The 25,434-nt window shown below is 53.8% G+C and overlaps 1 protein-coding gene and 1 long non-coding RNA gene across 3 annotated transcripts; one reads left to right on the forward strand and one right to left on the reverse strand.

The window, feature by feature from the left end:
* Nucleotides 1-1,977: 1,977 nt before the first annotated feature.
* Nucleotides 1,978-19,507, reverse strand: LOC148222116 (uncharacterized). Of its 2 annotated transcripts, XR_015806919.1 has the most exons (4): nt 19,400-19,507; nt 3,589-4,490; nt 3,382-3,456; nt 1,978-2,623 (listed from the first exon to the last, which is right to left on the reverse strand). It is a non-coding gene; the product is annotated as an uncharacterized LOC148222116 (long non-coding RNA). The 2 variants fall into 2 exon arrangements; XR_015806918.1 differs by lacking the exon at nt 1,978-2,623 and having other exon boundaries at nt 3,244-3,456.
* A 1,886-nt stretch (nt 19,508-21,393) lies between these two features.
* ZIC3 (Zic family zinc finger 3) lies at nt 21,394-24,785 on the forward strand. Its single transcript, XM_014884975.2, has 3 exons — nt 21,394-22,435; nt 23,070-23,233; nt 23,699-24,785. Exons 1-3 carry the CDS (start codon nt 21,394-21,396, stop codon nt 23,879-23,881), a joined length of 1,389 nt encoding a protein of 462 aa, XP_014740461.1. The 3' UTR covers nt 23,882-24,785.
* Nucleotides 24,786-25,434: the final 649 nt, after the last annotated feature.

Here is a 25,434-nt window from a genome sequence, read left to right on the forward strand (position 1 = left end):
ATTTCTGTCAGGAGTGATTGTGTGTGACTTGAAGAAAGTGCAATTTTTAAGCCTTGAATTCACTTTAAAATCCCCACTGCTTTCTATTCTTTTTTTTCCCTCCAAATTAGTGTGTCTCGGGGCTGAAGCTTCCCCATCTGACAACACTGTGTGTTATTACTGCCACAAGACCTTTCCACCACTGGGTTTCTCTCTTTTCCATTTATTGCTATGAATATGAGATTTGCAGGGAATTGCTGTGTGCTCAACATTTGCATCATGGCCTGGGATGCTTTGAGTGTGACTTCAGGGAGCTGAGAGAGCCTTGAGATCAAACCAAAATACTATGGGGAAAATTCCCCAAAGCCGTGGACAAGTATTTCCAAACGTGAATATTTCCACCCTGGCAATTTTGTTTAAATATATTATTGCTACAGGCAGCTGGAAAGACAGGCAGACACCTACGGACAGCTGACATTAGCATGTAGCTTCTGCTGTCACCCACAGAAGGGCTGCGTGGCTGGAATGATGATTTTTTCAGTCCTGACTTTGGGGAGTTTCACATATTAGACAGTACTAAAAGAATTTTTAATTGGACTCTTTTTTTTTCTTTTTCTTTTTTTTTTTTTTCCCCCAGAAATAAGACAATGTGTGTGAACCCCTGTGGTTCCTGTAATCTCAATCAGCTGCCAAATAATATCATAGAAGTTGTGATTGGATTAATGAAAAGCTTGTAACAAAATTATGGTTATGAAGAAATTATCCTATTGGGGGCTTTAATTTAAACTGGTGGGACAAAATTAGTCCTAAATTAAAGAAAAACTACTAATTGTCTAGATATCGCTCGGTTGATAAATGCAGCAGTAGGATCCTGTTCCCAGGGTGTCACTCTGCTGCTCATAGGGTTTTTGAGGGAAATTGCACTTGGCAGCTTGTTCCACTCCTTTTTCTGCTTTTTCCATGGGTGCCCTGGGCTGCTGTGGGCTCTGAGCTCCTCCTCGGCCCCACAGCTGAGGTCAGAGGGAGCAGCCCAGGAGCAGCCTGTGCTTCCCCGGGGATCCCAATCCCCCCCGGGAGAGAAAACCCCACAGACAGCCCTGGCAGATGTGGATGAGGTGAGGATTTGTTCCTTGTGTCCCATCCAGTGCTGCTCTTTGTGAGGGAATCCTCCAAGCCATGTTCTCCATCAGCTGCTGATTCCCTCCATGGCCTGGGAAGTTCCTGCAGGCTGCTGGTCCCATCCCTTGGTGCTGTCCTGTCCCCACGGAGCAGGACCCAGCTCACAGCCACTCCTCACTCCAGGGCAGCAATGGGAATGGAACCCCGTGTTCTACAGGAAGAGCTGTTCTCTTCTGCTGGACTCCAGAACCAGCCCCAGATCTGTAAATGCAGAGCCACAGTGCACCCGGGGCTGGGAAAGGGATATATGGGTGGATAACTCCTGTATTTCATCCCGGAGCAGTGCTCAGTTTTCCCCACAGCTGAGACACTCTGGGCTTTCCTTTAAATGACCACAGAGGTGCTGGAGGGCAGTGCAGCCCCCAGGACAGCCACAGGACAGCGTGGCATGGCTTTCATCCCACTCTGTACTGCTGATCTGCACCTGGTAAAAAGATTTTGTGGGCCACAGCATTAACCTGGTGTGTGCAGCTCCCTTGCTGTAGTACTACTGGGGAATGATACAGTGGGATTTGGCAGGTTTTTGGGGCACCAGTTTCATCCTATTAGAAAAATCTCCTACAGGAGGGCTGAGAACAGATCCCCCTCTCAATGCAGATGGCCAATAAAAACTGAGTCACTTTGAGACAGGACTCCTGCTGCCAGTAAAGGGTGTTGTAAAGAGAATATTAACTTGGGGGCTGTGTAGACGAAGTTTTCTCTGTGATTCTGAGCCCTTGTTAGATCCCAGTGTTTTGCCTTGGGTCAGACTGCATTGATGGATCAACTGCCCAAAAAAATAAAGAAGCTCCATTTCCTTTGGAAATTTTTACTCTCCCTTAAGAAAATATTTCTGTTGCTTGCCTCTGTCATTGGCCTTCCAGCAGTAAATCCCAGGCAAATAAGTCTGTATTTAAAGCAATAAATTCAGTGCCTTTCCTCCAGAGGCTTTATTTTCTCATTTAGTGACCTCTTGTTCCCCATGTCTTTGACACTTCTCCGATGTGCATTAAGCAAATATGCAATCATCCTTTCATTCTCTATCTTTGCTTTCATTATGATTTTTTACACTTCATTACATTTCCCTCTATAATTGCAACTCTTTGTTGTCCCAAAGTTTTATGGCTCTTTCCTCTCTTCTCTCACTTCTTGTGTTTCTTTGTTATTCACGTTAGCTTTTCTTGACACTGTGTTCCTAGTACATTTTCTAGATGTCAAGCAAACTCTTAGGCCTAAACTCATTTATCTTTGAACACTTTCCATTTCCACTTCAGTGCTCTACCCCAATGAATTCCATCCAGAACTTCCTTTTCTTCTAAAATTGGCTGTGCTGCTTTTATTCAGTGTTCTTCCCTTTTTAGGCCTAATTATAAATCCAATTGTTCAGTCCTGAATGCTTCCACGAGCTCCATTCATTTCCGAGCACGGTTCTGCCATAACTGCCGGGGGAAGTTGCGTGACTGCCCTTTCAAAATCCTAATATGATCTAGATGAGAAAGAGATGTTATTTCTAACTTAAATTAAACCCCCGCACAAGGCCAGGCTGTTAAGTCTCTCCGCTGAGCTCTCCCACTGCCCACCCTGCGGGGTTTGGGGCAGTTCTGGGCTGGGATCCCTGCGGGGTTTGGGGCAGTTCTGGGCTGGGATCCCTGCGGGGTTTGGGGCAGTTCTGGGCTGGGATCCCTGCGGGGTTTGGGGCAGTTCTGGGCTGGGATCCCTGCAGGGTTTGGGGCAGCTCTGGGCTGGGATCCCTGCGGGGTTTGGGGCAGCTCTGGGCTGGGATTCCTGCAGGGTTTGGGGCAGTTCTGGGCTGGGATTCCTGCAGGGTTTGGGGCAGTTCTGGGCTGGGATCCCTGCGGGGTTTGGGGCAGTTCTGGGCTGGGATCCCTGCAGGGTTTGGGGCAGTTCTGGGCTGGGATCCCTGCAGGGTTTGGGGCAGTTCTGGGCTGGGATCCCTGAAGGGTTTGGGGCAGTTCTGGGCTGAGCTCCTGGAGCTTTCCCAGCCCCTGCAGAGCCGTGGGCACGGCCATGCCCCCACCAGCATCAGCCTTTTAAACCCACCCAGAGCAGCTCCAAGGGCTAATTCCCACAGACACACACCACAGCTTGCCTTTGGAAATTTTACTGGCTGCTTGAATAATTGGATGTTAATTTGTAAGCAGAAAGTGCCAACGTTACTGATGTAATTTTGAGCATCTTTGGTGTAAGTGGTCAGTTGGAAACTGCGTTTTGCTGCAGCTCTACCTGAGGATCAATTTTGTGCTTGGGCTGGATTTTGGCTCTGCAGCTGGGCAGGAGCTGGCACAGGGTGGCTGGGACCTGTGTGGGGACAAAAACCACCCGTGGTTTGTGAAGCTCATCCTGCTGCCAGGCTCTACCTGGAGCTCAGCTGCTCAATCCCAAGGCAGACAATGCTCACTGCTCCTTTTCCTGACTCCAGCCCAGACTTACACAGTCAGATTTCAGGAGCAGGTACATGACACGATGGGTTTGTTGTATTTCCAGGTACCCTCTGGCAATATTTGCCTGTGGGTATGTTCAGGTGTTCAGGTTGCTTAGGTGACTTCCTCTGGGTTAAATGTTCTCAGGAGGGGAGCACAGGACCGGGAGCATGGTCTAAAATAGAGAAAAAATGGGAACATGATGTTCTTTCAGAGGAATTAATGGCAGGATTTGCTAAGATTTCATAAGGGCAAGGCAGCACTCTTATTTCTCCTACAAAATTGCCCTTGGAGGAAGGTGATGACAAAGAGAATTTCTCTTGTCCACTTACTGATTTAACCTGATTTCTTCCTGTTCTTTGAGCATCTGGAAAAAAACATGAGTAATGTGATGACAAAGTTCACCCTTTGTTCTGAGGCAGAGAATGCCAGTGACTTTGCAGACCTGGGGCACTCTGTCATCCCCGTGTGCAGAGGGGCTGCTCTGCTCTCGAGGCATTGCTTCCTCTCAAAAGCCTGAGAAAAAACAGCCACTGCTGCCTGAGCCGTGTCCCTGTGACCTTTCAGGTGGCCCAGCAGTGCCAGCAGGCGGGCAATGCACGGTGAGGCTCCTACAGGAGCGTGGGTGAGAGCAGTGCACACTGAAGTGTGTTCACTGGTATGGCTGTGCACAGCCTTGAGCACCAGGAACGGGGAGATCTGTTCCTGATCCCTGGCGTGGGTAAACTGGGCTCTGCTTCCCGCCTGTAAAGCAGGAGGAGTATTGCTGGCTGCAGAGGATGGCTGGTGGTATTGCTGCATGATGCTTCATCTGCTGGAGGTTTTAGGATGCTCACAAGCTGCTCTGTGCTGAGCTCAGTGATTCCAGGAGGACTTGGCTGGGTCCAGGATTGCAGGTGCAGATCAGGAGTGCTGTGGTTGAAGAGGAGACAAACATCAGAACACACAGCACCCACATCAGGGATTGCCACACGTCACTGTGTCAGTGCACACAGTGAAGGAGGGCTTGGGAATAAAAGCATTTCTTCTCATACTTAAATATCTGATAGAGGGAGATAGAAAGACCTCTTGCAGCAACTTCTCTGTATCAACCAGTCACAGCAGATGACCTGAAAAAGCTAGCTATCTTATACCATATCATGCAAATAAATCCATCTTGCAGTTTTCCTAAGCCTCTCTAGTCAGCTGTGTGTGGATAGATATGACTGGATTATTATAGTCTGTCATTTCAGCATGAATTCAGACACTCTGTTAAGTGAGTATTATTTAATAGTCTGGAAGAAGCCTTTGGAGCTGTTATTATCTCTCATGTAAAGGCACATTAGAGCAATTTGAACAGGAGAATCATCTTGCTGAGGGACTGTATCCCTCCAGTGGCAAGGCTGAGGGGTTTATTCCGTGCCACATCGGAGCTACCTGTCCTCTGGAAGGACAGATGGGAGGTGTGTGGACGCCGGGATGTCAGCCTGGCCACGCTGCTGCTGGGCTGTGGCCGTGTGCTCAGGGATGCAGAGCAACCAGCCTTGCTTGGGGGACAGGGGAAATAAGTTTAACACAAACTTTAGAGCTGCAATCAGCGAATGTGCACGGGCTGGCTGCATCAGTCACCCCACTGCAGTGTGGGGCAGCTGTGCAGGCTGCAGGGGAGCTGGGAGCCAGGAGCCCGCTGGGGAGGAAACATTTTCAAGGTCCAGAAAGGAGCCTTTGGGAAACCTCTGGGTTTGGAGGGCTGGGAGCTGTGGGAGGGAGCCTCACGGGAAGCAGCCAGTAGCAAAGCACGGAGAACAAGTGGGGAGGAGGGATAAAATCCCACACAGCACAAAGCTGCTTGGTGGGGATGCTGCTCTAAGAGGCCTCCATGGCAGGGCAGAAGAGGTTTGAAAATTGCCCTAGGAGTGGGTTCCATCTGGGCTCGTTTTCCATCCCTGCAACCTGCGCTGTGCCCAGATCCAGCTGCCCTCCGAAGCAGGCAGCAGCCCCGGCTGCCTCATGATATTATTATTTTTTATTTTCCTCAATAAAAATCTGTGAGTCATTAAGCGCTTGTCATGTTTTGATACGTGGATCAGGAACTGATCAATAGCCAGCCAAATTTAATAAAAAGGAGCTCTATTCATGGGGAATGAGCTTGTTACCATGCCAACTATCGATCTTTCCTGACAGGCTCTGTAAGTCACAAAATGGGGTCCTGATGGTAGGTTGGTTTCCCTGCCTGCCACAAAGGGTGTTAGTTGCAACCTCTGTGTCTGAAAGACTTCAGAGAAAACCTGGCTTTTTAGTATTGCCTCTATGTAATTCTTTGGCAAACGTTCTAGATTGCCTGGAGTTGTGGAAATCATCTAAAGGCTTTATTTTTCTTACTGCTCTAAGGTGGTGGAAATAGAAGACAGAAGATAGCAGAGCTCTGGTTTAGCACCAGAGCCTGGCAAGGCAAGGAGGAATGGAGCCCAGTGCCAGCCCACACCCCTGCCTTGCTGGTGCATGCAGTGCCAACCACCACTTGGCTCCTGCAACCAACAGCCCAGAATTTTTCCTTGCAATGTTAAAAACTTAATATGAGCCAAACAGCGTTTAATGGCACAGAAACAGTCCCCTGCCAGGTGGATTTCTCTAGCTGACCATGGTGAGCAGGACAGATTTACATCCTGAGGAAGAGGGATGTTCAGCAGAGTCCATCAGGTCCCAGAATTTCATGTTGAAGATCTCACCAAAGTCACCTGGGGAGAGGGAGATCAATGGAATTCCTTCATGGCTTTTCCAGATTATGTACTGTAAAAAGCTTATTATGATTTGACCTTGACATTAGCCCTGCCTTTGGTGGGGGCTGAACTCAAGACTTCCAGAGCCAACATTTGTCCTTTATTTCATCTCAGAGATGCCATGTAAGGTCTAACCCCAAAATGAACGTGCAACTAGGTTTTTTTTGGCTATTCAGACATGGAGGGCAATGAGAACAGACATCAAACCCTGAATATTTCTCAGAACTATTTGTGTGTCAGAGGTGCCAGATCAGTCCTGGCCACTGAGCTACATGAAACAGGTTATTGAACAGAGCTCTTTGACTGCAATTATCAGAAAGGTCACCAGCAGCAAGGGCCTGCCCTTGTGTCTGCTCTTGGCATTCCTCCTCCTGGGGTTTAGCTCATCTCAAACTCCCTTTTTCAAGTTTCCTTCTTTCAAAGATTTTTCTCTAGTAAAAATCAGCAGCCTTCTCTATGGGGTTTGTTAGCATGAGTTGTTTAATGGAAATGTCCTTTCAATATATGACAAAAGTTAAAGACTTCAGTAAGGTTTAACAGAAACACAGAATTGTTTAGGTTGCAAAATCTCCCTAAGTTCACCAAATGCAGCAGTTAACCCAACACTGCCAAGTCCAGCAGTAAGCCATGTCCCCGAGTGCCACATCTGGGTCTTCTAAATACCTGCAGGAATGGTGATTCCACCACTGCTATGGGACAGGGATGGAGAACTCTTGCAGTGAAGAAATGATTCCGAATATCTAGTCTAAAACTCCTCTGCCACGGCTTGAGGCATTTCCTCTCATCCTGTCACTTGATGCCTGGGAGAAGAGATCGACCCCCGTGTGGCTACGACCTCGTGTCACGTAGTTCCAGAGGATGATGAGGACCCTGCTGAGCCTTTTTGTCCTGGTGGAACATCCCCAGCTCCCTCAGCTGCCTCTCAGCAGCCCTGTGCTCCAGAAAGGGCTCCAGACCCTTCTCTGGAAGCGCAGCCCCAGCCTGTCTGTGTCCCTGGTGCCACCCGAGTGCAGAGCACGGGGCGGAGCAGCCTTCAGTAAAATGCGTGCACGCAATAAAATCTTAAAACTGAGTGGAAGTTGTTTTGGGGATTGCACGGTGAGCTCAGGCCCTGGCTGCCTGGGTTTAGCTCCACACTGATGGAATGTTCTGCTCCTCTCTCAGTTTGCTCTGGAGCCCGGGATGGAGCAGAGCAGCTGGGTGCCAGCAGCAGGGCAAGGCTGGTGAGACGCGGGCACTGCGGCAGGAACAGCTCGGGAGGAATGCAAACAACGGGATAAGCAGCTCGGGAAATCCCTTTTGCTCGGGAGAGAAAGCTGCCAAAGCAGCGGGGCTGGGCAGGGACCGAGCCCGGGCTCACACCGGGGCTGCGCTCCCCATGCCTGAGCCTGCACTTTTCAAAACGCGCCCGCAGCCTCGCACCACATCGTGATTTGGCTGCAAGTCGAGCCGAGTGTCTGTTATCTCGGCAGACTCATGGTGTGCATCTCCTCCCCATCTAATATATCCAAACGTACAGTGAGAGTTTTACAGACAAGATAATGTGTTTTGGCTGCATGAAATAGTTTTGCTATTCCTATAGGAGAAAAATTTAATTTTGCTCTGAATTCCTCTATAACCAGACAGCTCCCCATTTATATCCTGGGTAATAAATCAAAGCAACATGAAGTCTTGTGCGTGGAACTGAAGTGGTTTCTTAAAGCAAATTTGGCAGGAAATAAGTCATCATCTTAAAAAGCTAGCTCATTCCTCATATACAATACACCACTAACTGTTTGCTAAAATCTGTAACCAGGCACATGATTTTGTGAAAGATCGAGAGAAATCCACAAGCCCTGGCAATGCTGTGTGAGATAGGTCATTGATTCTCAAAATCACCCACACCTTTGTCAGGGAAATCGCCCTGCGAGCTCCCTGGCTCACAGCTTTGAGTGCCCGGGTACTCAAACATCACAAGGGCCATTAGTTTGGCTTCATATAAAAATAAGGTCATGCTGGTATCACAGCCTCCCTCTGTGTTTTTCCACTCTCTTCTTGCCTCCTCAGCTCATGTTATTTTTCTCTCAATTTTTTTTTTTACCAACTTTCCTTTCTAGTTTCTATCACGCAAACATGCCACAGCAAAGAGATGTAAGCAATGCATAATATATTTGCAGTAATGTATGATTCATTTACTAGCTTTCATAATTAATGTGGCTGTGTTTTACATACACATTACTTCCTGCATGCATTTAATGATGTGAATGCTCTTCAAAAATCTAATAAAATGTAATCCGTTAAAAACAATAGCACTAGTCCTGTGGTGAGATTTGTGTGCAGTTTTGCAGCAGCTGCAGAAAGAACCTGGTGCCAAGTTTCTATTCTAAACACCAATTTTGCTGCTGTTTTATGCAGCTCCTAATTCTCAAGGTGGAAATTATTATAATTATATATATTATTATAGTGATATCACAGTTGGTCTGAGAATAATTTTCTTTCATACCCTGAAAACTTTCCAAACCAAATAATCCTTCTGTCTGCTCTCTGGAGTTCAATAAAAAATACAAAATCATGCTGAATTTATGAAGAAATGTATCAGAACTATACAACAACATCTGTAAAATATCGGCTGAATAATGCCAACATCTGCACCTCCAAAAAATTCATTCTTGCCTGGGATTTAGTGAGGTTGAAAACACACACAGCTTCATCCTCTGGGAAACAACCTTGTTTCCAAAGGTATTTAAACATCTAATTGCCACCAATATCAGAAAAAGTTGAGAATGGCTGGAGAGCTCAGGCCATGAACTTTATTTGAGGATTTATGTTGAGGATGTGAGGATTTGAGGACCCCAAATTAATTTTTACCCCATGAAGAAGAAAGCCAACGTGGCCATTTGTGTGCTGTTCCTTGACACACTGTCCCAGGCAGATGGATTTGGAAGGCTCTTATTTCCTATCTTCACACTAAAAGTGTGTGTAAAATGATTTCCAGCAACAAAATCTACACTTTTGAAGAAGGAAATCTAACATGTATACATTGAAAATTCAAAATTGCTATGAGAAATGGATATAATTTCCAGTGTAAAGCTAGAAATCCTGTTTCCCTCTCTCCAGATACCAGTCTGATATTTTGCCTGCTTTCCTCCAGCTGAATCCTCATTAAAGCCAACAGGTACAAATCATCCCAGCTCAGTGGCTCTGTGGGGTTGGGGGATTTGCTCTTGTTTAAGCTCTGACCCCCAGACTGGGTGAGAGCAGCCAAGTCTGGCCCATGCTGCTCCTAGGTGTGCACTTCACACCTGCACAGCACTGCCTGAGCTGCCAGCAGGTGAGGGGCACCACCACACCTCTGAGTCAGTTCAGCCTGGGCTTGGGGCTGGTGGGGTGAGGTTTGGAGGGGATGGTTGTGTGGAGTAGGAAAATGCAGCATTTTCTGAATGCAGCTGGTTGAACAGCAGAGGGACAGCTGTGCTTCCAGCATGACTCCAGTGCTCTGCTTTTGCTGCTCTTGCATCATCAGGCTTTCTCTGAAGGGTTTGGCACAGAGATTTTTTCAAAAGTATTTAAGCTTTGCTTCTGGACGTTTCTGTGTCTCTCCTGGTGAATATTTCCCTGCTGGAGCAGCTGCCTGTGCTGTGTGAGAGCTTTGAGAAACCTTCAGGTAACTCGTGCAGTGCCCGGTGCTGCTCCAAGGTGGGGAGTGAGAGTTCCTGGCAGCGGCGCTTGGCGGGGAAAGCTGCTGGGAGCTGCTTCTGATCCCAAACCTGGCACTAGGGCAAAGGTGGAAAACTGCTCATGTGAAAAAATGAGCTAAAAACCTCACGGCCCAAATTCTACCTTTTACAGGAATCAATTCTTGTGCTGCTGTTGGGAAGTGAAATCCTGCGCTGCAGCAGCACAAAGGTGGCGCGCTGTGTCCCTGCCTAGGGAGAGCATCCTGCACCTTGCAGAGCCGGGGGGACACCCAGGGACACCCAGGGGACACCCAGGGACAACCAGGGGACACCCAGGGACACCCAGAGGACACACAGGGACAACCAGGGGACACCCAAGGGACACCCACCCCAGTGCACTCTGCCTCCCACTTGGCCACCTCTCACCCTGCACGCTGCAGGAAGGGGATCACAGCAGCAGCACGGGATGTTTGTACAGTGCCCTCCTGGCAATGTGGGACTAAGCTGTTAAAATGGCCCTTTCTAAGGTTTCTAGTTCTGACTGTGGAGCTGAATTTTATTTTTTCCCCCTAATTTGAAGAGGTTCATTTTAGTGTTGTGTTTGCTGCTTGGATCTTTGGACTGGAGGTTATATTGTGTTATTTCTTGCCACATCTTGGATTAGTTTTGTGTGCTTTTTTTACCTTTGGCTTTTGGTAGCTTTTTGGTTGTTGCCTTTTTTTTTTTTTTTTTTTTTTTTTTTTTTTTTTTTTTTTTTTTTTTTTTTTTACATTTGCTAAATTAATTATTTAGAGAAGAAAAACCAGGAAAAGTCAAGTAAGTGCATCTCTGCCCTGGGAAGGTTCAGGAAATGCAAAGCTATGGAGGGGGAAGGGATCAAGCATTTTGAAATAGCAATATTTGAAAACTGTTTTAAAGTGAATCTTTTCAGTATTGGAGACCCAATAACAACTTCTTTGGCAGGCTTGTGCAGGTGATGCTAAAGCTTTCCTGGCACCTGCATCTGTATCTGTTTTACTGCAATTCCATCAGGTGCTTTTGCCACAGGGTCACTTCTTCTTTTGCCAACAAAGTTATGGGAGGGCAGCTCCCCTGGGCAGGTAAAGCACCCAGGTCATGTCTATGCTGAGCCCCTGGCAGCGGCAGCAGTGGCAGCAGTGCCAGCAGTGCCAGCAGTGCCAGCAGTGCCAATATTCTGACTCAAGGGGCTCACGCTGGCACACCTGGTCCTGTGCGGGGAGCTGCCCTCAGCCCCAGCCTGCCAGGTGCCACAGCACTGCTCTTCACTTCCAGGACCTTTGGGGTCCTAAATGGGTGAGAACGCCCTGGGACACGTGCCCACCCAGGTGGCCTCCTGTCCCCAAAAACTGGCCTCCAGCTGGGAAGTCTCTGCCCCTGCAGCCCCCGCCCCTCAGCGTGGTTCCCACCCAAGCCCCCAGAGAGCTCCGGCTCCAGTGCTGCCCTCTGGGGCACAAAGGGGCACAAAGGGGCACAAAGGGGCACAAAGGGGCACAAAGTGCCTTTCGGCACAAATTTAGGGAGGGAGGAGCAGCGTGAGTGTCCCCGAAATGCAGCAGCAGCTCCGGCACATGTGTGGGGCTCTGCGTGCTCCCATCTCGTGACCCGACACTGCGGCCAGAAGGGCTGGGACCTGCTCAAAGCATCGGTTTTGAGGAGGGTCAAAGACACAAGTTTTTGTCTCTTTGCGGAAATGCAGGACAAAAGGGATGCAAAGGAAATTTAAAAAAAAAAAAAAAAAAAGGCTAATTATTGCTGGAGGGGGGAACACGACAGGACGGGTGAGGCTGGAAGCCACAGACCCCTTTGGGGGTGACGAGGGGCTGTTCCCTGCTCGCCCCCGGCTGTCACCAAGCGCCACTCCGGGGGTCCTGGGATGGGGGAACTTTGGGGTTGTGGGGTTCTCCAGCCCTGCTGCGAGGGAGCGGGATGGGCGCCGGGGCTTCCCATGGATGCGGAGGAAAAGCGCGGATGCCCGAGGATTCCTTGCAGGGCAAATGGGGAGGGCATGGGTGGCTCCCGGCATCGAAGTGGCAGGTATTGAAAGGATATAAAATATATATTATATATATTTAATTTTTCCCCCCTGCACCAGTAAGCCACGGGTCCATTTGCACTTGTAATTCTCTTTTCAGGGTGGATGTGATGCAGCAGCCGCTGCCGCCCCTGAGTTAAACGAGAAATAAAATAAGAATAAATGCCCGCATCTGCCCTGCTTTTAAGGCAAACGACAAAATAATTTCGTGTCTCCTGGCACAACCAAATCTGCGCAAGGACCGTGGGGAGACCCCAAAGTCTGGGGAAAGGTGCAGTCTTTTCCCGCAAACGAGCGGTGCGAAATCTTGTGAGATAAAACGATGGAGGAAGGTGGGGGATCTCTGTAAATAGGCTGAGCATCGGCAGTCTTTATGCTCAGGTCGCCTTGGAAGGCGGAGGGGCGTCGGGGATGCCCGTCCCTCCCGACTCCCCTTCTGTGGTCTGTGACATGGTCACATCAAAGGACCCGCCGAGGGGATCTGTGCGCAACAGAGTCCCTGAAATTTGCGCCTGGAAAGAGATACAAAGCCAGATGATATTGATATATTACTGAACAGAGAAATGTTGGATGTGTCTGTACGTGCGCGATGCCAGAGGTTTGCACAGTTTGTCTGGAAACGCCCGGAACTGGAGGCGGGTTTTAATAAAAACCATTTGCCACTTGTCTTCAATTAGGGTCTAGAAATGTAGCAAAAAGAAGAAATGCCTAATTTTTTTCTCACTTGCTGTCGGGATCAAGAGGTAAACTCGGTGCCCCTGCAACGATTTCGGGGCTCCGCATTGAAAGAGAAGGAATTGCAGGCGGTGTGCTGGCGGTGCTGGCGGTGTGGCTCACGTCCCGCACACCCCTGGCCGTGCTCTGCCGCTTCTCCGGAGCCCGGCGGGGCCGCGGAGCTCCCGGGCACAGCGGGACGGGCACAGCGGCTCCCGGGGCCCGGGCGCTTCGCACCGGGGCTCCCCTCAGCCGGCCGTGGAAAGGGCACCACACAAGGCGGGGTGTCCTTGGGGTTTTTTTCGCAGTTTCTCAGCGGGGCTTCTCTCTCCCCGGGGCTGGGCAGACACGAAATATCCTGTCACCCCTAACCAGGCAGGTGACGGGCACCTCGGAGAGCCAACCCCCACCACCACCCCCTGCCACAATATTCCCTGCATCTTCGTGTCCATGACAAATAGAGGCAACGTGAGACAGGAAAAAGGGAGGAGGGAGAGAAAGACACGCACACAATAGCCAGGCAAATTGTTAATAACTCCGGCGTTTGGGGAAGCCGGTACTGTAACTGCGCTCTCATCAGTCACCGCTCCTGAAGTGATAGTAAAAATGCATCTAAACATGCTGCGGTGTGATATATAAAAGCACAGCGGGATGAGCTGCTTTCCAAAAAGGGACTTGGTGATTGGTTATGCCTTGGCATGATTGACAAGAGCTTAGTTTGGTAAAGAGAAGACACGCAAGCTTTCACAGCGGGATTTCTTTTCTAAAATATATCACACTAGCCTTTGAAAAGCGCCGCACACTATAAGGGAAATAAGGTTGCTTTATAGTGCGCTGACATTTCTTTAAAACACAACTAAGATCAAAAAAAGAAATAAAATGTGTTCCAAACACAATGTTTTAATTAGTTTATTCTGTGCATTTGCTTTTATCTGGTGTATATATCACGGATCCCCACCCTTTAATTAAAACAACTGGCTGCCTATACAACAGCATAGACAAATGCTTAACTTTCTCCTTTGTAGCTACAAGCAAACTCAATTTACTACGGCTCTCAGAAGAGTTTTTAAAATAAACGTGGACGCCTTGGAAGCTATTGGGGAAGGGGCGAAGGTAGCGGGAAATGGCTGTTTCCTGGCTTTGAAAACTCGAGAGGATGTGGAGAGTCGCGGGCAGCCCTGCCCGCAGCCCTGCCCGCAGCGCTCACCCGCCGGCCCCGCGGGCTCGCAGCCCCGCTGAGAGAATTGAAACGCAACGAGGGCACGGAGCTGCCTTCATCTGGGAGCCGCAGCTGTAGGGCTGCGATGGGGCTTTCCGTTTGCTTGGTTGCGTTTTGGATTTATCTTGGTTTCTCTTTCTCCATCCTTTTTTTTTTTTTTTTTTTTTTAATTTAAATTTATTTATTTATTTATTTATTTAAAGTTTGGTGTGGTCTTCATCGAAGCCCGGGTTGCCGCAAGCCCTCCCTTCCCCCGGCACTGCCCGCTCCGGGCTTGACCACTTGACGCACCTTTTCCACCGCCGTCCCCCCTTCCTCTGCCCGACAAGGTTCTCGTTACCGAGCTGATTCCTCGGGTAGGGGAATAAAACTCCTTTAAAAGGCTTCGACTCCTTCACCCCGTGGCAATCACATCGTTTACAGGCGGGTTAATGGTACCGCGGGGGCCGTCGCTGCCCCCAGCGCCCGGGGTGCGCTCCCTGCGCTCCCGCAGAGCGCGGCCTGGGGCTATTCCATGGCAAAAATACAGAAGGGAGGGGGCCAGACCCGCGAGGGGATGTCTGTGAGGGGATATGGGCAGCAAGAATGGAGCTGGCTCTCCCCGGAGCCCCGCGGACCCAGGGAATGGATGAACCACCCCGGTGCCAACCCGGGCACAGGAGCACAGTCCGGCAGAAGCGCTCGCCCCACTCCGCACCGCTGTGATTCAGCCGCCTTGGCCACAAAGCTGCGAGCGGGTTTTACGGCTGAAAGCAGCTCCTGTTGCAGGGCTGTTAAACCGAAGGAAGGGTGCGAGGGCTGACCCGCGGTGCCCGGGACGGCCGGAGCCGCCGGAGAGCTGCCCTCGCTGGCGAAACGAGCGGGGTGGGGGCGAAAGGAAAAGGAGCGGGGCAGACCCACCGGCACCGCTGTCCCGCGGAGGAAAAGAACACAAGAGAAAAAGGGATGAGCAGATCACACAAGGAGAGCTTCGGGGATGTGTCCTGGGCCGGAGAGCGAAGGGAAGTTTGGTTCTCTTCCCGACACCTCGGGGAAAAGCCCCGGACACTGAGGGGAGAGTCGCTGGGCGACGCGGCTGGAGAGAGGATGGCGAAAGACGAGCAGGGGGAAATCGTCATTTGAATTGTTTAAAATACTTCAAATCGTTCAACACCTTGTTCCAACACATGCTCGAGGCTAGCGAAATCGTATCTCTGTCTTCATGGAATGCCGGCTGCGGGACACACCCTCGGTGCCCGCTGCCGGTGTGCCCGCCGCCGGTGTGCCCCCGGTGCGCGGAGCTGATCCCTGAGAGTGTGACCCGACCCCGGTCCCGGGCCCACCTGCGGCCCCCTCAGACCCCGGCTCCGCCCGAGCCCTGAACGGGCCTGCTCCGGGCAGTGCCGCCCGGGGGCAGGTCCCAGCTCGGGGCCACGGGGAGCGATGAACCCCTCTGCCCACCCCGAGCTCCTGGCCGCGGCTGTGCCCAGGGCTGGGGGAGAAGAGCTGGAAGCGAGAGGAAACCTCACGTTCTCTCCTGGGGCTCTCGGCAACGAAAAGAGCGCCCGAGCCCCGGCACACCCCGGGGTGTCCTCGCATCCGTCTCTGGGACCTGCTGCAGCTGGGGAGGGTCCCCAGGATGGGCTTGAGTCCTCTCCCCCGGAGCTCGGCAGCTTCCCGGGCTGACCCCGGCAGCTAGAGACCGCAGTTTAGAGCCCCGAGGGGTGCCGGTTCAAACGGGGCGAATTGCCCCCGGGAAGCGGGTTTGTTGCCGGTGTTTACACCTGCTGTGAGGCCCCGGGGAGAGACGGGCGGGCTCGGGGTTGGTACGGGGACAGAGCCCCGTGTGTGCCTGTCCCAGATCCTCCGCCTGGCGGGCAGGGCTCGGGGGACCCGTCCGTGCGGGGCCGGGCGCGGGGCAGTGCCCGGAGCCGCGGGGGCCCCGTCGGGGCCGGACCGGACCGCTCGGCAGCGCCGCCCCGCGCCCGGCCCCGCCGCAGCCGCTCCGCTCCTGGGACTGATGAAGAATTGGGGTGAGGGCTCCTCCCGGGACAACTCCTCCTTGTTCTTCCTCTCGCTGTATCCTCATCGGCTCCTCGGAGAATGTCTGCACGTCAAACCCTATCTCAGCACGACCACGGTCACCCGTCGTCGGGGCCCCTCCGTCCCGCCGGTGCTGGCCATTGGGTGGGGAGGCTCTGCCCAGCCTCGCCCGGCTCCCGGAGAAAGGCCCAGGGCAGGAGGGGCCGCGTGCTCCGGGTGCGGGCTCGGAAACAGCCGGGGCGAAAAGGCAGCGGCCTCGGCACGCTGGGGAAAGGGCGGCTCTGCCTCGGCAGCTGATGCCGGCCCGGCGACTCCCGAGGCCGGGATGCCTCCCCGGAGCCCTGGGCTTGCGGTTGCCCCTCAGGGCTCAGTCACGCAGAAAGGCTGACTAAAGTCTGTGTCCCCCGCAACAGCGGGACAATAGAGCCACCCTTCGGGTCACAGGTCACCTCCTCGCTGATTGAGATATTCGCCACTTCCCCCCACCCTCTCTGCTCCTCGGAGGCGTGGGGGGGTTCAAGGGGGCGGCCGGAGGGTGCGGATGCTCGGCCGGGCCGGGGTGCCGAGGCTCCTGCTTTCCCCGCTGCCCACTCGCGGGTCAGCCCCGTTCCTCCTCCTAATGGCTTGGCGAGGGGTAAGGGTGCGGGAGATGAGGAGTGGGTGTTTCTCCCTTCCAGAGGGTGGCTGCTTTCCTGGGGTCACTCCTGTGCGTGGGCACCCCAAGCTGCAGGGAGCCGCCTCAGCTCCCCGCAGGGCTGCCACACCCGTTGTTCGCTACTCCTAGGTTTGCCTCGGCCCCATTTCGGACAGGGCAAAATTTATTCTGCAGCACTTGAACCGGTCCTCGTGGTTTTCCCACTCCCATGGAGCTCGATGCATATTTCCCACGCAGCTGAATGGTGATCTTCATTTTAGGGGGAAACTTCTCCCCATCACCACAAAACGGGCAACAAACCCTGGTCCGCGGGCGAGGTCGCCGGTGTCGGTGCCGGCTCCCCGGGGTGCAGGATGGATCCCACTGGCACCTACGCGTCCTCGCCACTCAAGGATTTCTGCCTGCCTCCGTCTGGCCTTTGATATTCCTCACCCCCTCCCCTTGCCGAAGTTCAGACCTGTTTACTCCAGCCCGGATCTCTGAAGTTCAAATGTACATGTGCTTCCCCGTCCGCTGAGTGACAGCTACAATGGGAATGTCTCGTTCGCTCCTGGTTTGCATATAATTACACCGGAGATGCAATATGTTTATGGCAGGAGAAAAACTACTTGTCTTTACGCTTGTTAAGGATATTCATTTAACCGCGATACAGCGCGGTTTAAAAGCTCTTTAGGGTAGATAGAATATTCCCCTCGCCGCCGGCTCGCAGCTCAGCGCGAGGGGACTTTTGTTGCTCTTATCCCGGGTTTGTTCTGCCTTTTCCTCGCATCCTCGGTGTAAGGGACGAGGGAAATCCACGGAGCCACCGACCGGCCACTCCTGGGGCCGTTGCTGGAACTTCACCTGCCCCTGCCCCGCTGCGAAATCTGCCATAACGAGTGGGCACCCTTTGGGCACGGCGTTTTCCTCCCGCGCTGGAGGGCCCAGACCTTGCGGTCTTGTCCGTGGCACGGCTCTCCGGACCGTGCCCGGTGCTGGCACGGCTCTCCGGACCGTGCCCGGTGCTGGCACGGAGCAGCGCCAAGCCCCGGCAGTGCCCGGGCCAACGCAGCACCGCGGGGACCCCGGCACGGAGGTCCCGGCGGGCTCCGGGCACGGAGGGACCCGCAACGCTTTCCAGGGGGTTTTACATTTTTGTAGCCCTTAAGTTCCGAAAACACTCAAAGGGAAAACAAAACAAAACAAAAACCACCAACAAAAAAAAGGTAGCAGAATGGCACAATATTTGTTCTTGACGTAAAGCAGGGGCTCTTTCTCTGCCTTCCCCTCGCGCTGGGAGCACAGAAGGAAAAGGGAGCCTGGAGACTACTTTTCCGGTTGCTGTTGTTTGCACGTTTACAATTGAGATAGATTTGAAATGGAAGAGATGCGAGGTACCCCGACTTTTGAAAAAGAAATTAAGTTTGGCCAGAAATACTGCTGAATAAAAATGGAATTTACTGAAGTAATAAAATAAAGTGCACAATATATTATATGTAATATAATATATTGTATGTATATATATTGTATATGTAATACAATATATATATATTCCGAAAGCTCAGCAAGAAAAAAAAAATCATAGGCTATACGGACAATGCCTTAAAACAACAACAAAAAAAAAAAAAAAACAAAAGCCCAACCCAAAAAACACCCCCCAAAACAAAACAAACCCCAAAACAGTTTTCTCGTTTTACACTATTTTTTTACTATTTCGCTAAATGGCAAATTCCAGTTAGGAAGAGATGGGGTGTAAATAGTGTCAGTATGCCAGTGCGGATGTTGCCGGGTGCACACACCCAGGCAAAGTTGGCAGAGTAGAAGTGGGAAACGTATAAAAAGAGATTTATAGGTTAATTGATGTAGCCCGATCCGCAAGTACACAGCTGCAAGGCAGGCTGCGGCCACAAACCCTCCCGAAACGGGGAGTCCTCGTCCAAAGCTACGATCGCTTCGTTTTACTTCCCAATCCCAACCCTTCGGGATGTTTTTCTCGAAGCCCCGTGGTCCCGCCGTTGCCGACGCGGCGATAATTTTTTTTTTAGGCGAAAAACAACTTAAATTGAATTGTTTTTTAAGCTTCTACCGCCGCAGAGCCCCAGTCGCTCTTTCTCTCCGAGCCGGAGGGTTTCCCAGCCCGGTCGGGGCAGCCGCAGCCCCGCGTGCCGTGGGCACCTGGGCGGGCAGCGCAGCTCGCCACGGCCACCGGGCCGGTCCCGGCGCGTCCCACCCACCGGGGACACAATGCCACACGTGAGGCCTCTGCACAAGCAGGGGTCAGTCGCCCTCGGTCGCCCCAGGTCGGCGACTTCAGAGGGGCTGCCCTCCCCGGCGCTCAGCTGACGAGAATATTTGAATTCTTCACCCTGCCTTTTTTTTTTTCCCTTTTCTTTCTCATTTTTAAAATTAAAAAAAAAAATATTGGGGGTTAGTTATTGTCGAGAAAACCCAAAATGTGCGGGAGGTAATGAATGAGCCCTCCGGAAAAGGGCAGGTAGAGCCTCAGCGGAGAGCGAAGGGGGGTGCGCGGCCTCGCCCCGCAAATTTGGGACCCCGCAGGTTTGGGACCGGCGATCCCCGGCCCTGTCGCGGACGAGCCGCGGGAAGCGCTGCGGTCCTGCCGGGTCTCACGCGTGCGGGGAGAGCGGGCAGGCGGCCCCGACCGCCCCCGGTGGTGCCCCCGGTGGGTCCCCCCCAGGGCGGGTCCCCCGCTCCCGCCTCCTGCTCCGCTGCCATCCTGCACCAGCGGCAGCCACGGACTCACCTTCCAACTTTAGCACTGCTCTGAGCGGCTGTGGCCTGGGAAATTTGAGTGTTTGACGTGCACCGGTATTATCTCTCGGGGCGATTTTATATCGGTGGCTTTTTTTCCACTCTCCTTTCTTTCTTTCTTTTTTTTTTTTTTTTTAAATTTTTTTTTCTCTTTTTTTTTTTTTTTCTTTTTCTTTTTCTTTTTTTTTTTTTTTTTTTTTTTTTTCTTTTACTCGCTCCCTGCAAACCTTAAAATAAAGAAGACGAAGCCTTTCCTGGGGTTGATTGGGGGGAAGAATGTGAAAGGGCCGCGGTTATAAAGCGCTGCTTGAAGCGGGCTCTCAATGCGTCTCTGAACTTGATCAGATTTTACGTTTCCTGCAGAGAGCCGGCGGCGAGCCTAAGACCTGCCCAATAGCCAGACTTGGGGGCTCAGCAAACCTCAGGATATTACAATTACAGCCATCTTTCTTTCTGCCTTTTATTTCCACTCTTGCTCCCCATAGTTCTTTGCAAATGCTTTCCAGAACAGAAAATGAGTGGATTTATAGCGCTGTCTGCAACTGATAATTATTCCAAGGCAGAACATTTCCCTTGCAAAATAAAATTTAAAAAAAAAGGAAAAGGGGGGGGGGGGTGGAGAGAAAGAGGGAAAGAAATGAAAAAGACGAAAGAAAAAGAGAAAGAGAGGAAGGAAATAAATAAAGAGAGAAATAGCTAGAGAAATAAAGAGAGAAAGAATAAAGGACAGTAGGAAAAAGCCATCTCGGAGCCGCCGTGCCGGGCGCTGCTCGGGTCAGCGCGGGGTGGGGGACGGAGCGAGGGGGGTAAGGGCCGAACCGGGCCGGGTGAACGCAGAGCCGGTGCCGAGGCTGAGGGGCAGGAGCGGCTCTGCTCTCGTGTGTCATCAGTACAGATAAAAATGGATAGAAAAATAAAACAAATGGACAAAGTATTTATGATTATATGTACATACTTACGTATGTATGTATGTTTGTATGTATACATAAATAAACCGATAACAACCTCGGCTTTAGTTTTTGTTGGTTTTTTTAAATTAAATTTTATTTTTTAATCAGAGCGGCGGCTTTGCAGCGGCTTTACGCCTCCCCGCCGCGCCACCTAGGGCGAGCATCCCGCGCGCCGTGGGGCAGCGGGACACGGCGGGGACAGCGCGCACGGAGCCAGGAACACGCGGGCCGGGCCGGGGCCACAGGACACCCCAGCGAGCCGGGCTGCACCGAGCCGTGCCGTGCCGTGCCGGACCAGGCCGAGCCGAGCCGAGCCGAGCCGAACCGAACCGAGCCGGGCCGAGCCGAACCGATCCGTGCCGTGCCGTGCCGTGCCGTGCCGTGCCGTGCCGTGCCGTGCCGGGCCGGGCCGGGCCGGGCCGGGCCGGGCCGGGCCGGGCCGCCCGACGCGCGCCGCTCCCGCCGCCCCCGGGCCCCCCGCGCTACCTGCGGGGCGCGCGCGCCCAATCAGCGGCGGCGGCGGCGCGGGGCGCGTGCCAATCAAGCGCGGCGCCGCCAATGGGGCGGCGGGCGGCGGGTCAGGTGACCGGCGGCGCGCGGCTCCCCATTGGCGCGGCGCGGCCTGGCCCGGAGTTGGTTTATGTGCGAGGCGCGGACGGGCGCCCCGTCAGTGCCCCGACGGCGCCGAGCGGGAGCGCGGCCGCGCTGCGCCTCCTCGCCCTGCTGCGCCGCCCTGCCCGGCCAGGCCCGGCCCGGCGCGGGGGGCGGGCGGCTGTTTTGGGGGCCGGTTGTTTTGGGTTTTGTGTTTTTGTTCTTGTTTTTGTTTTCGTTTTTTTGGTGTCGGCCGGGGGGTGCTCGCCTCGCTGCCCGCCCGCGGCCGGGGCCGCGCCTGCCCGCAGCGGGGGGGGGGGGTGGGGGGGGGCGGCGGGGGGGGGGTGCGTTTTGGGGTGGTTTTGAACTTTTTTGGGGGCGGGCGAGCGGGAGGAAGGAGGGTGGGGGGCGGGCAGGCTGCTGCCGCGCCGACGGCCCCGCGCCCATGACGATGCTGCTGGACGGAGGGCCGCAGTTCCCGGCGCTGGGGGTGGGCGGCTTCGCGGCGCCCCGCCACCACGAGATGCCGGGTCGCGACGCCGCCGCCGGCGGCATGGGGCTGGGCCCCTTCGGGGACTCCTCGCACGCCGCCGCCTTCAAGCTGAACGCGGCCCCGCACGACCTCGCCGCCGGGCAGAGCTCGGCGTTCACGCCGCAGGCGCCGGGCTACGCCAGCGCCCTGGGCCACCACCACCATCACCACCACCACCACGCCGGCCAGGTGCCCTCCTACGGCGGGGCCGCCGCCTTCAACTCCACCCGCGACTTTCTGTTCCGCAACCGCGGCTCCGGCATCGCGGACGCCGCCTCCGGCACAGCGCAGCACGGGCTTTTCGGCGGCTCCCCCGGCGGCTTGCACGGCCCCGGCGGCATCCCGGACACCCCGGGCTACCTGCTCTTCCCGGGGCTGCACGAGCAGAGCCCGAGCCACACGTCCCCGAACGGGCATGTGGACAACGGGCAGATGCACCTGGGGCTGCGCGGGGACCTCTTCGGGCGGCCGGATCCCTACCGGGCCGTCTCCAGCCCCCGCACGGACCCTTACGCCGGCGCCCAGTTCCACAACTACAACCACATGAATATGAATATGGGCATGAACGTGGCGGCCCACCACCACCACCACCACCACGGCCCCGGCGCTTTCTTTCGGTACATGCGCCAGCCCATCAAGCAAGAATTGTCCTGCAAGTGGCTCGACGAGAGCCAGCTCAGCCGGCCCAAGAAGAGCTGCGACAGGACTTTCAGCACCATGCACGAGCTGGTGACCCATGTCACCATGGAGCACGTCGGGGGGCCGGAGCAGAACAACCACATCTGCTACTGGGACGAGTGTCCGCGGGAAGGCAAGTCCTTCAAGGCGAAATACAAACTGGTGAACCACATTCGGGTGCACACGGGGGAAAAGCCCTTCCCCTGCCCCTTCCCGGGCTGCGGCAAGATCTTTGCCCGCTCCGAGAACCTCAAGATTCACAAGCGGACGCACACAGGTAAGGCCCGTGTCGGTGTGTCCCCGCACCCGGGGCTCGGGGGGCTGCGGGGCCGGGCCGGCGGAGCGCGGGGTGCGCGGCGTTGCCTCCGCTCTCGGCCTCCTGAGCGGAGGGAGCCATAGAAATGCTAATGAAACCTCATTTTCGGTGACTTCCGCTCCTTTTTTATTTTTATTTTTAGGCCTGATTGGCGTCTCTCCTAATTAAATCGGCGATACTTTTGTCAAAGTATTTTTATTTGCAGCCCCGACTTTACTTCAGCCCTCCTGCATGGGTGGAGGGAAGAGAGGGGGAAGGCTGGAAGCAAACGTACTTTGGCTTGTATCCTCGAGTAGGTCTTGTAAAGCTGTCCGAGCCGCTGAATTTATCTCGGGTCTTCTCCTTTCCCAAGCTCGCCCAGCCGCCTTCCCTGCTGGAGCCCAGCGTGGGCCTGGCGGGAGGTGAGTTGATAGTAATAAAGGCTGATCCAAATTTATCCAGCACGTAACAAATCTTGCTGTCCGTCTTGCCCTTCTTGATTTGTTGTGGTGCTTGTGCATCCCTAAGGTGGGGAGAGCAGGGCAGATGTCCTGGGAGGAGGCGGGTGGGGATGGAGAGGGGAACGGCCCTCCTTCACCCTCTCTAAATTTCACAGGTGAGAAGCCTTTCAAGTGCGAGTTTGAGGGCTGCGACAGGCGCTTCGCCAACAGCAGTGACAGGAAGAAACACATGCACGTCCACACCTCGGACAAGCCCTACATCTGCAAGGTGTGCGACAAATCCTACACCCACCCCAGCTCACTTAGGAAACACATGAAGGTAAATCACCGCAGTGCTCCAGCCCTTTTCTCCCTGGGCAGCGATGCTCAGTCGCTGGTGTGCTCAGGGCTCGTTCCCCCCGAGAAGGGCAGTGCTGAGCTCCATGTTCGCAGCTCGGCCCGAGCGCTGCCCGGTGTCCAGGCTGTGTCTGGAGCACAGCCCGGGCAAATGGCGTAGTTTGTGTTTGTGCTCCCGCTGGTGCGAGCGCTGCCCGCTGTGCAGAGCGGGGCTCGCTGCGGGAAGGCTGTGCCAGCCCAGCCCGGCCTGTGGCTGCAGCCCCCCGAGTGTCCGGGGCCACGGCAGGCGTTTGCCGCCGGTGCTCGGTGGCCGGCCGGGCATGAGCTGCCGGCCTGAGGTTGAGGCAGGGCCGAGCCGCCGCTGCACGGTGCCCCCGCAGCCCAGCCGGTGGAACGGGGGTGTGCCGCCGGCCCCGAGCTCGCTCCCATCTCTGCCTCTTGGTTTTAGGTGCACGAATCCCAGGGCTCGGACTCTTCCCCTGCCGCCAGTTCGGGGTACGAGTCCTCCACCCCCCCTGCGGTGGGCTCCGCCGGCAATAAGGACTCCACTAAAACGCCGCCGGCCGCCCTGCAGAGTAACCCCGGCCACAACCCCGGACTGCCCCCCAATTTTAATGAGTGGTATGTGTGAAGGCAGCTGCTGCCCGGCCACAGACTGGACCAAATGCATTGGGAACGAGGAAAAAAAAAAAAAAAAAAAAAAAGGACAAACCAAGCCAACTGCAGCTCGCTCCCACGGAAATGGAGTTTCCACACCGACGACCGCATAGGGCTACACCTACTTAACTGCCAGGATCCGGAGGGGGGGTCTTTTATTATTATATTATAATTATTAATTTTTTCCTTTTTTTTTTTTCTTTGCAAGCCCAGACGCTGGACTAGCCATGTCCTTTTCTCAGGATTAGATTTCTTTTTTTGCTGCCATTTTTTTTCAGTCGCAGTCGTTTCTTTGATTTTTTTCCCCCCTCCTTGCCTGAGTCTCTCTTTCTCCAATACCCCACTTATTTTATTGTTCTTAATTTGTTTTGTTTTTCTCTCTTTCGGTGGGATGTTGACATGAGGATGAAAATTCTCCTTCGCCTTAGTGGTGATTGTTTAAACTTACAGTCTTAAACCGTGCCAAAGTCCTGTTATGTCTTGAACTTTCCTTTCTAGCTCTCCTGCTGCTTCTTTCTCTGCACTTCTCTTTCTCCTTCTCTCTCCAAGCATTACACTTGTGAATGTATTCTCGTCTGATGGGGTCGGTCAGTATTTTTCAGGATGAGGATGTGGTGTTTATTCTGCCCAGATTGTGACGTTTAGTATAACGGTTGCCTTTTTGTAATAACTTTTTTTGTAAATACATACCCATGATGCCATATTTATCGTTCGTAATTTAATTATTGATACAAAGTGCCGGGAACTGAACAATATTTATGGGGGAGAAAAAATTGTTTTCTAACAAAAAAATACAAACAAACAAACAAAAAAAATTTCAACTCTGTACAGCTTTTGGTTATAACTGCTTTAGCATTAAAAGTTTATTGTTTTGGAAAGAGCCGTTATTGACCTCCTCCGGGGCACGGGGCAGCCGCGGGTCCCGTCGCGGGCCCGGTTGTTTTGGAGCCTCGTCCTGCCGCCGCTCGCTGTCCTGTCCCTTTGTCCCCCCGCGCGGGCCGGGGCCGGGGCACGGCGCCGGAGGTGGAGCAGCGCCCGGGGCAGCGGGGCCGGCTGGACGGGGAGGTCCCGACGGTGAGTACCGGGCCGGGCGGCGCCTGCGGCCGGGAACCGCGCCGGAGCCCGGGCTGCCGGCCGGGGGGAGCCCGGGGCGACCTCGCGGCGGGCAGGAGTGTCTCCGTTATCGTCTGGTTTGTTTTGTTTTGTTTTGTTTTTATTTCTGACTAGGATGCGGAAAAGCCTTCCCGTCCTCAGGAGAGAAAAGGGATCGAGATGAAACATCTCCCCCGAGAAACTTCTCGGCGTCACACGGGAGCCGCAAGCATCCAGAGCGACGGTGGAAGCCGCTCCCCCCGGCACACGGTGGTGCACGGGCGGCCGGAAGGCTCCGGTTGTGCGGCGGGAGCGGCCCCGCACGGCCCCGCACCCTCCTCCGGCAGCAGGGCTCCCCCAGCCCCGGGGGACACGCAGGGCCCCGCACCCTCCTCCGGCAGCAGGGCTCCCCCAGCCCCGGGGGACACGCAGGGC

This window comes from Sturnus vulgaris, chromosome 14 (assembly GCF_052056855.1).
Source record: "Sturnus vulgaris isolate bStuVul1 chromosome 14, bStuVul1.hap1, whole genome shotgun sequence".
Taxonomy (NCBI): Eukaryota; Metazoa; Chordata; class Aves; order Passeriformes; family Sturnidae; genus Sturnus; species Sturnus vulgaris.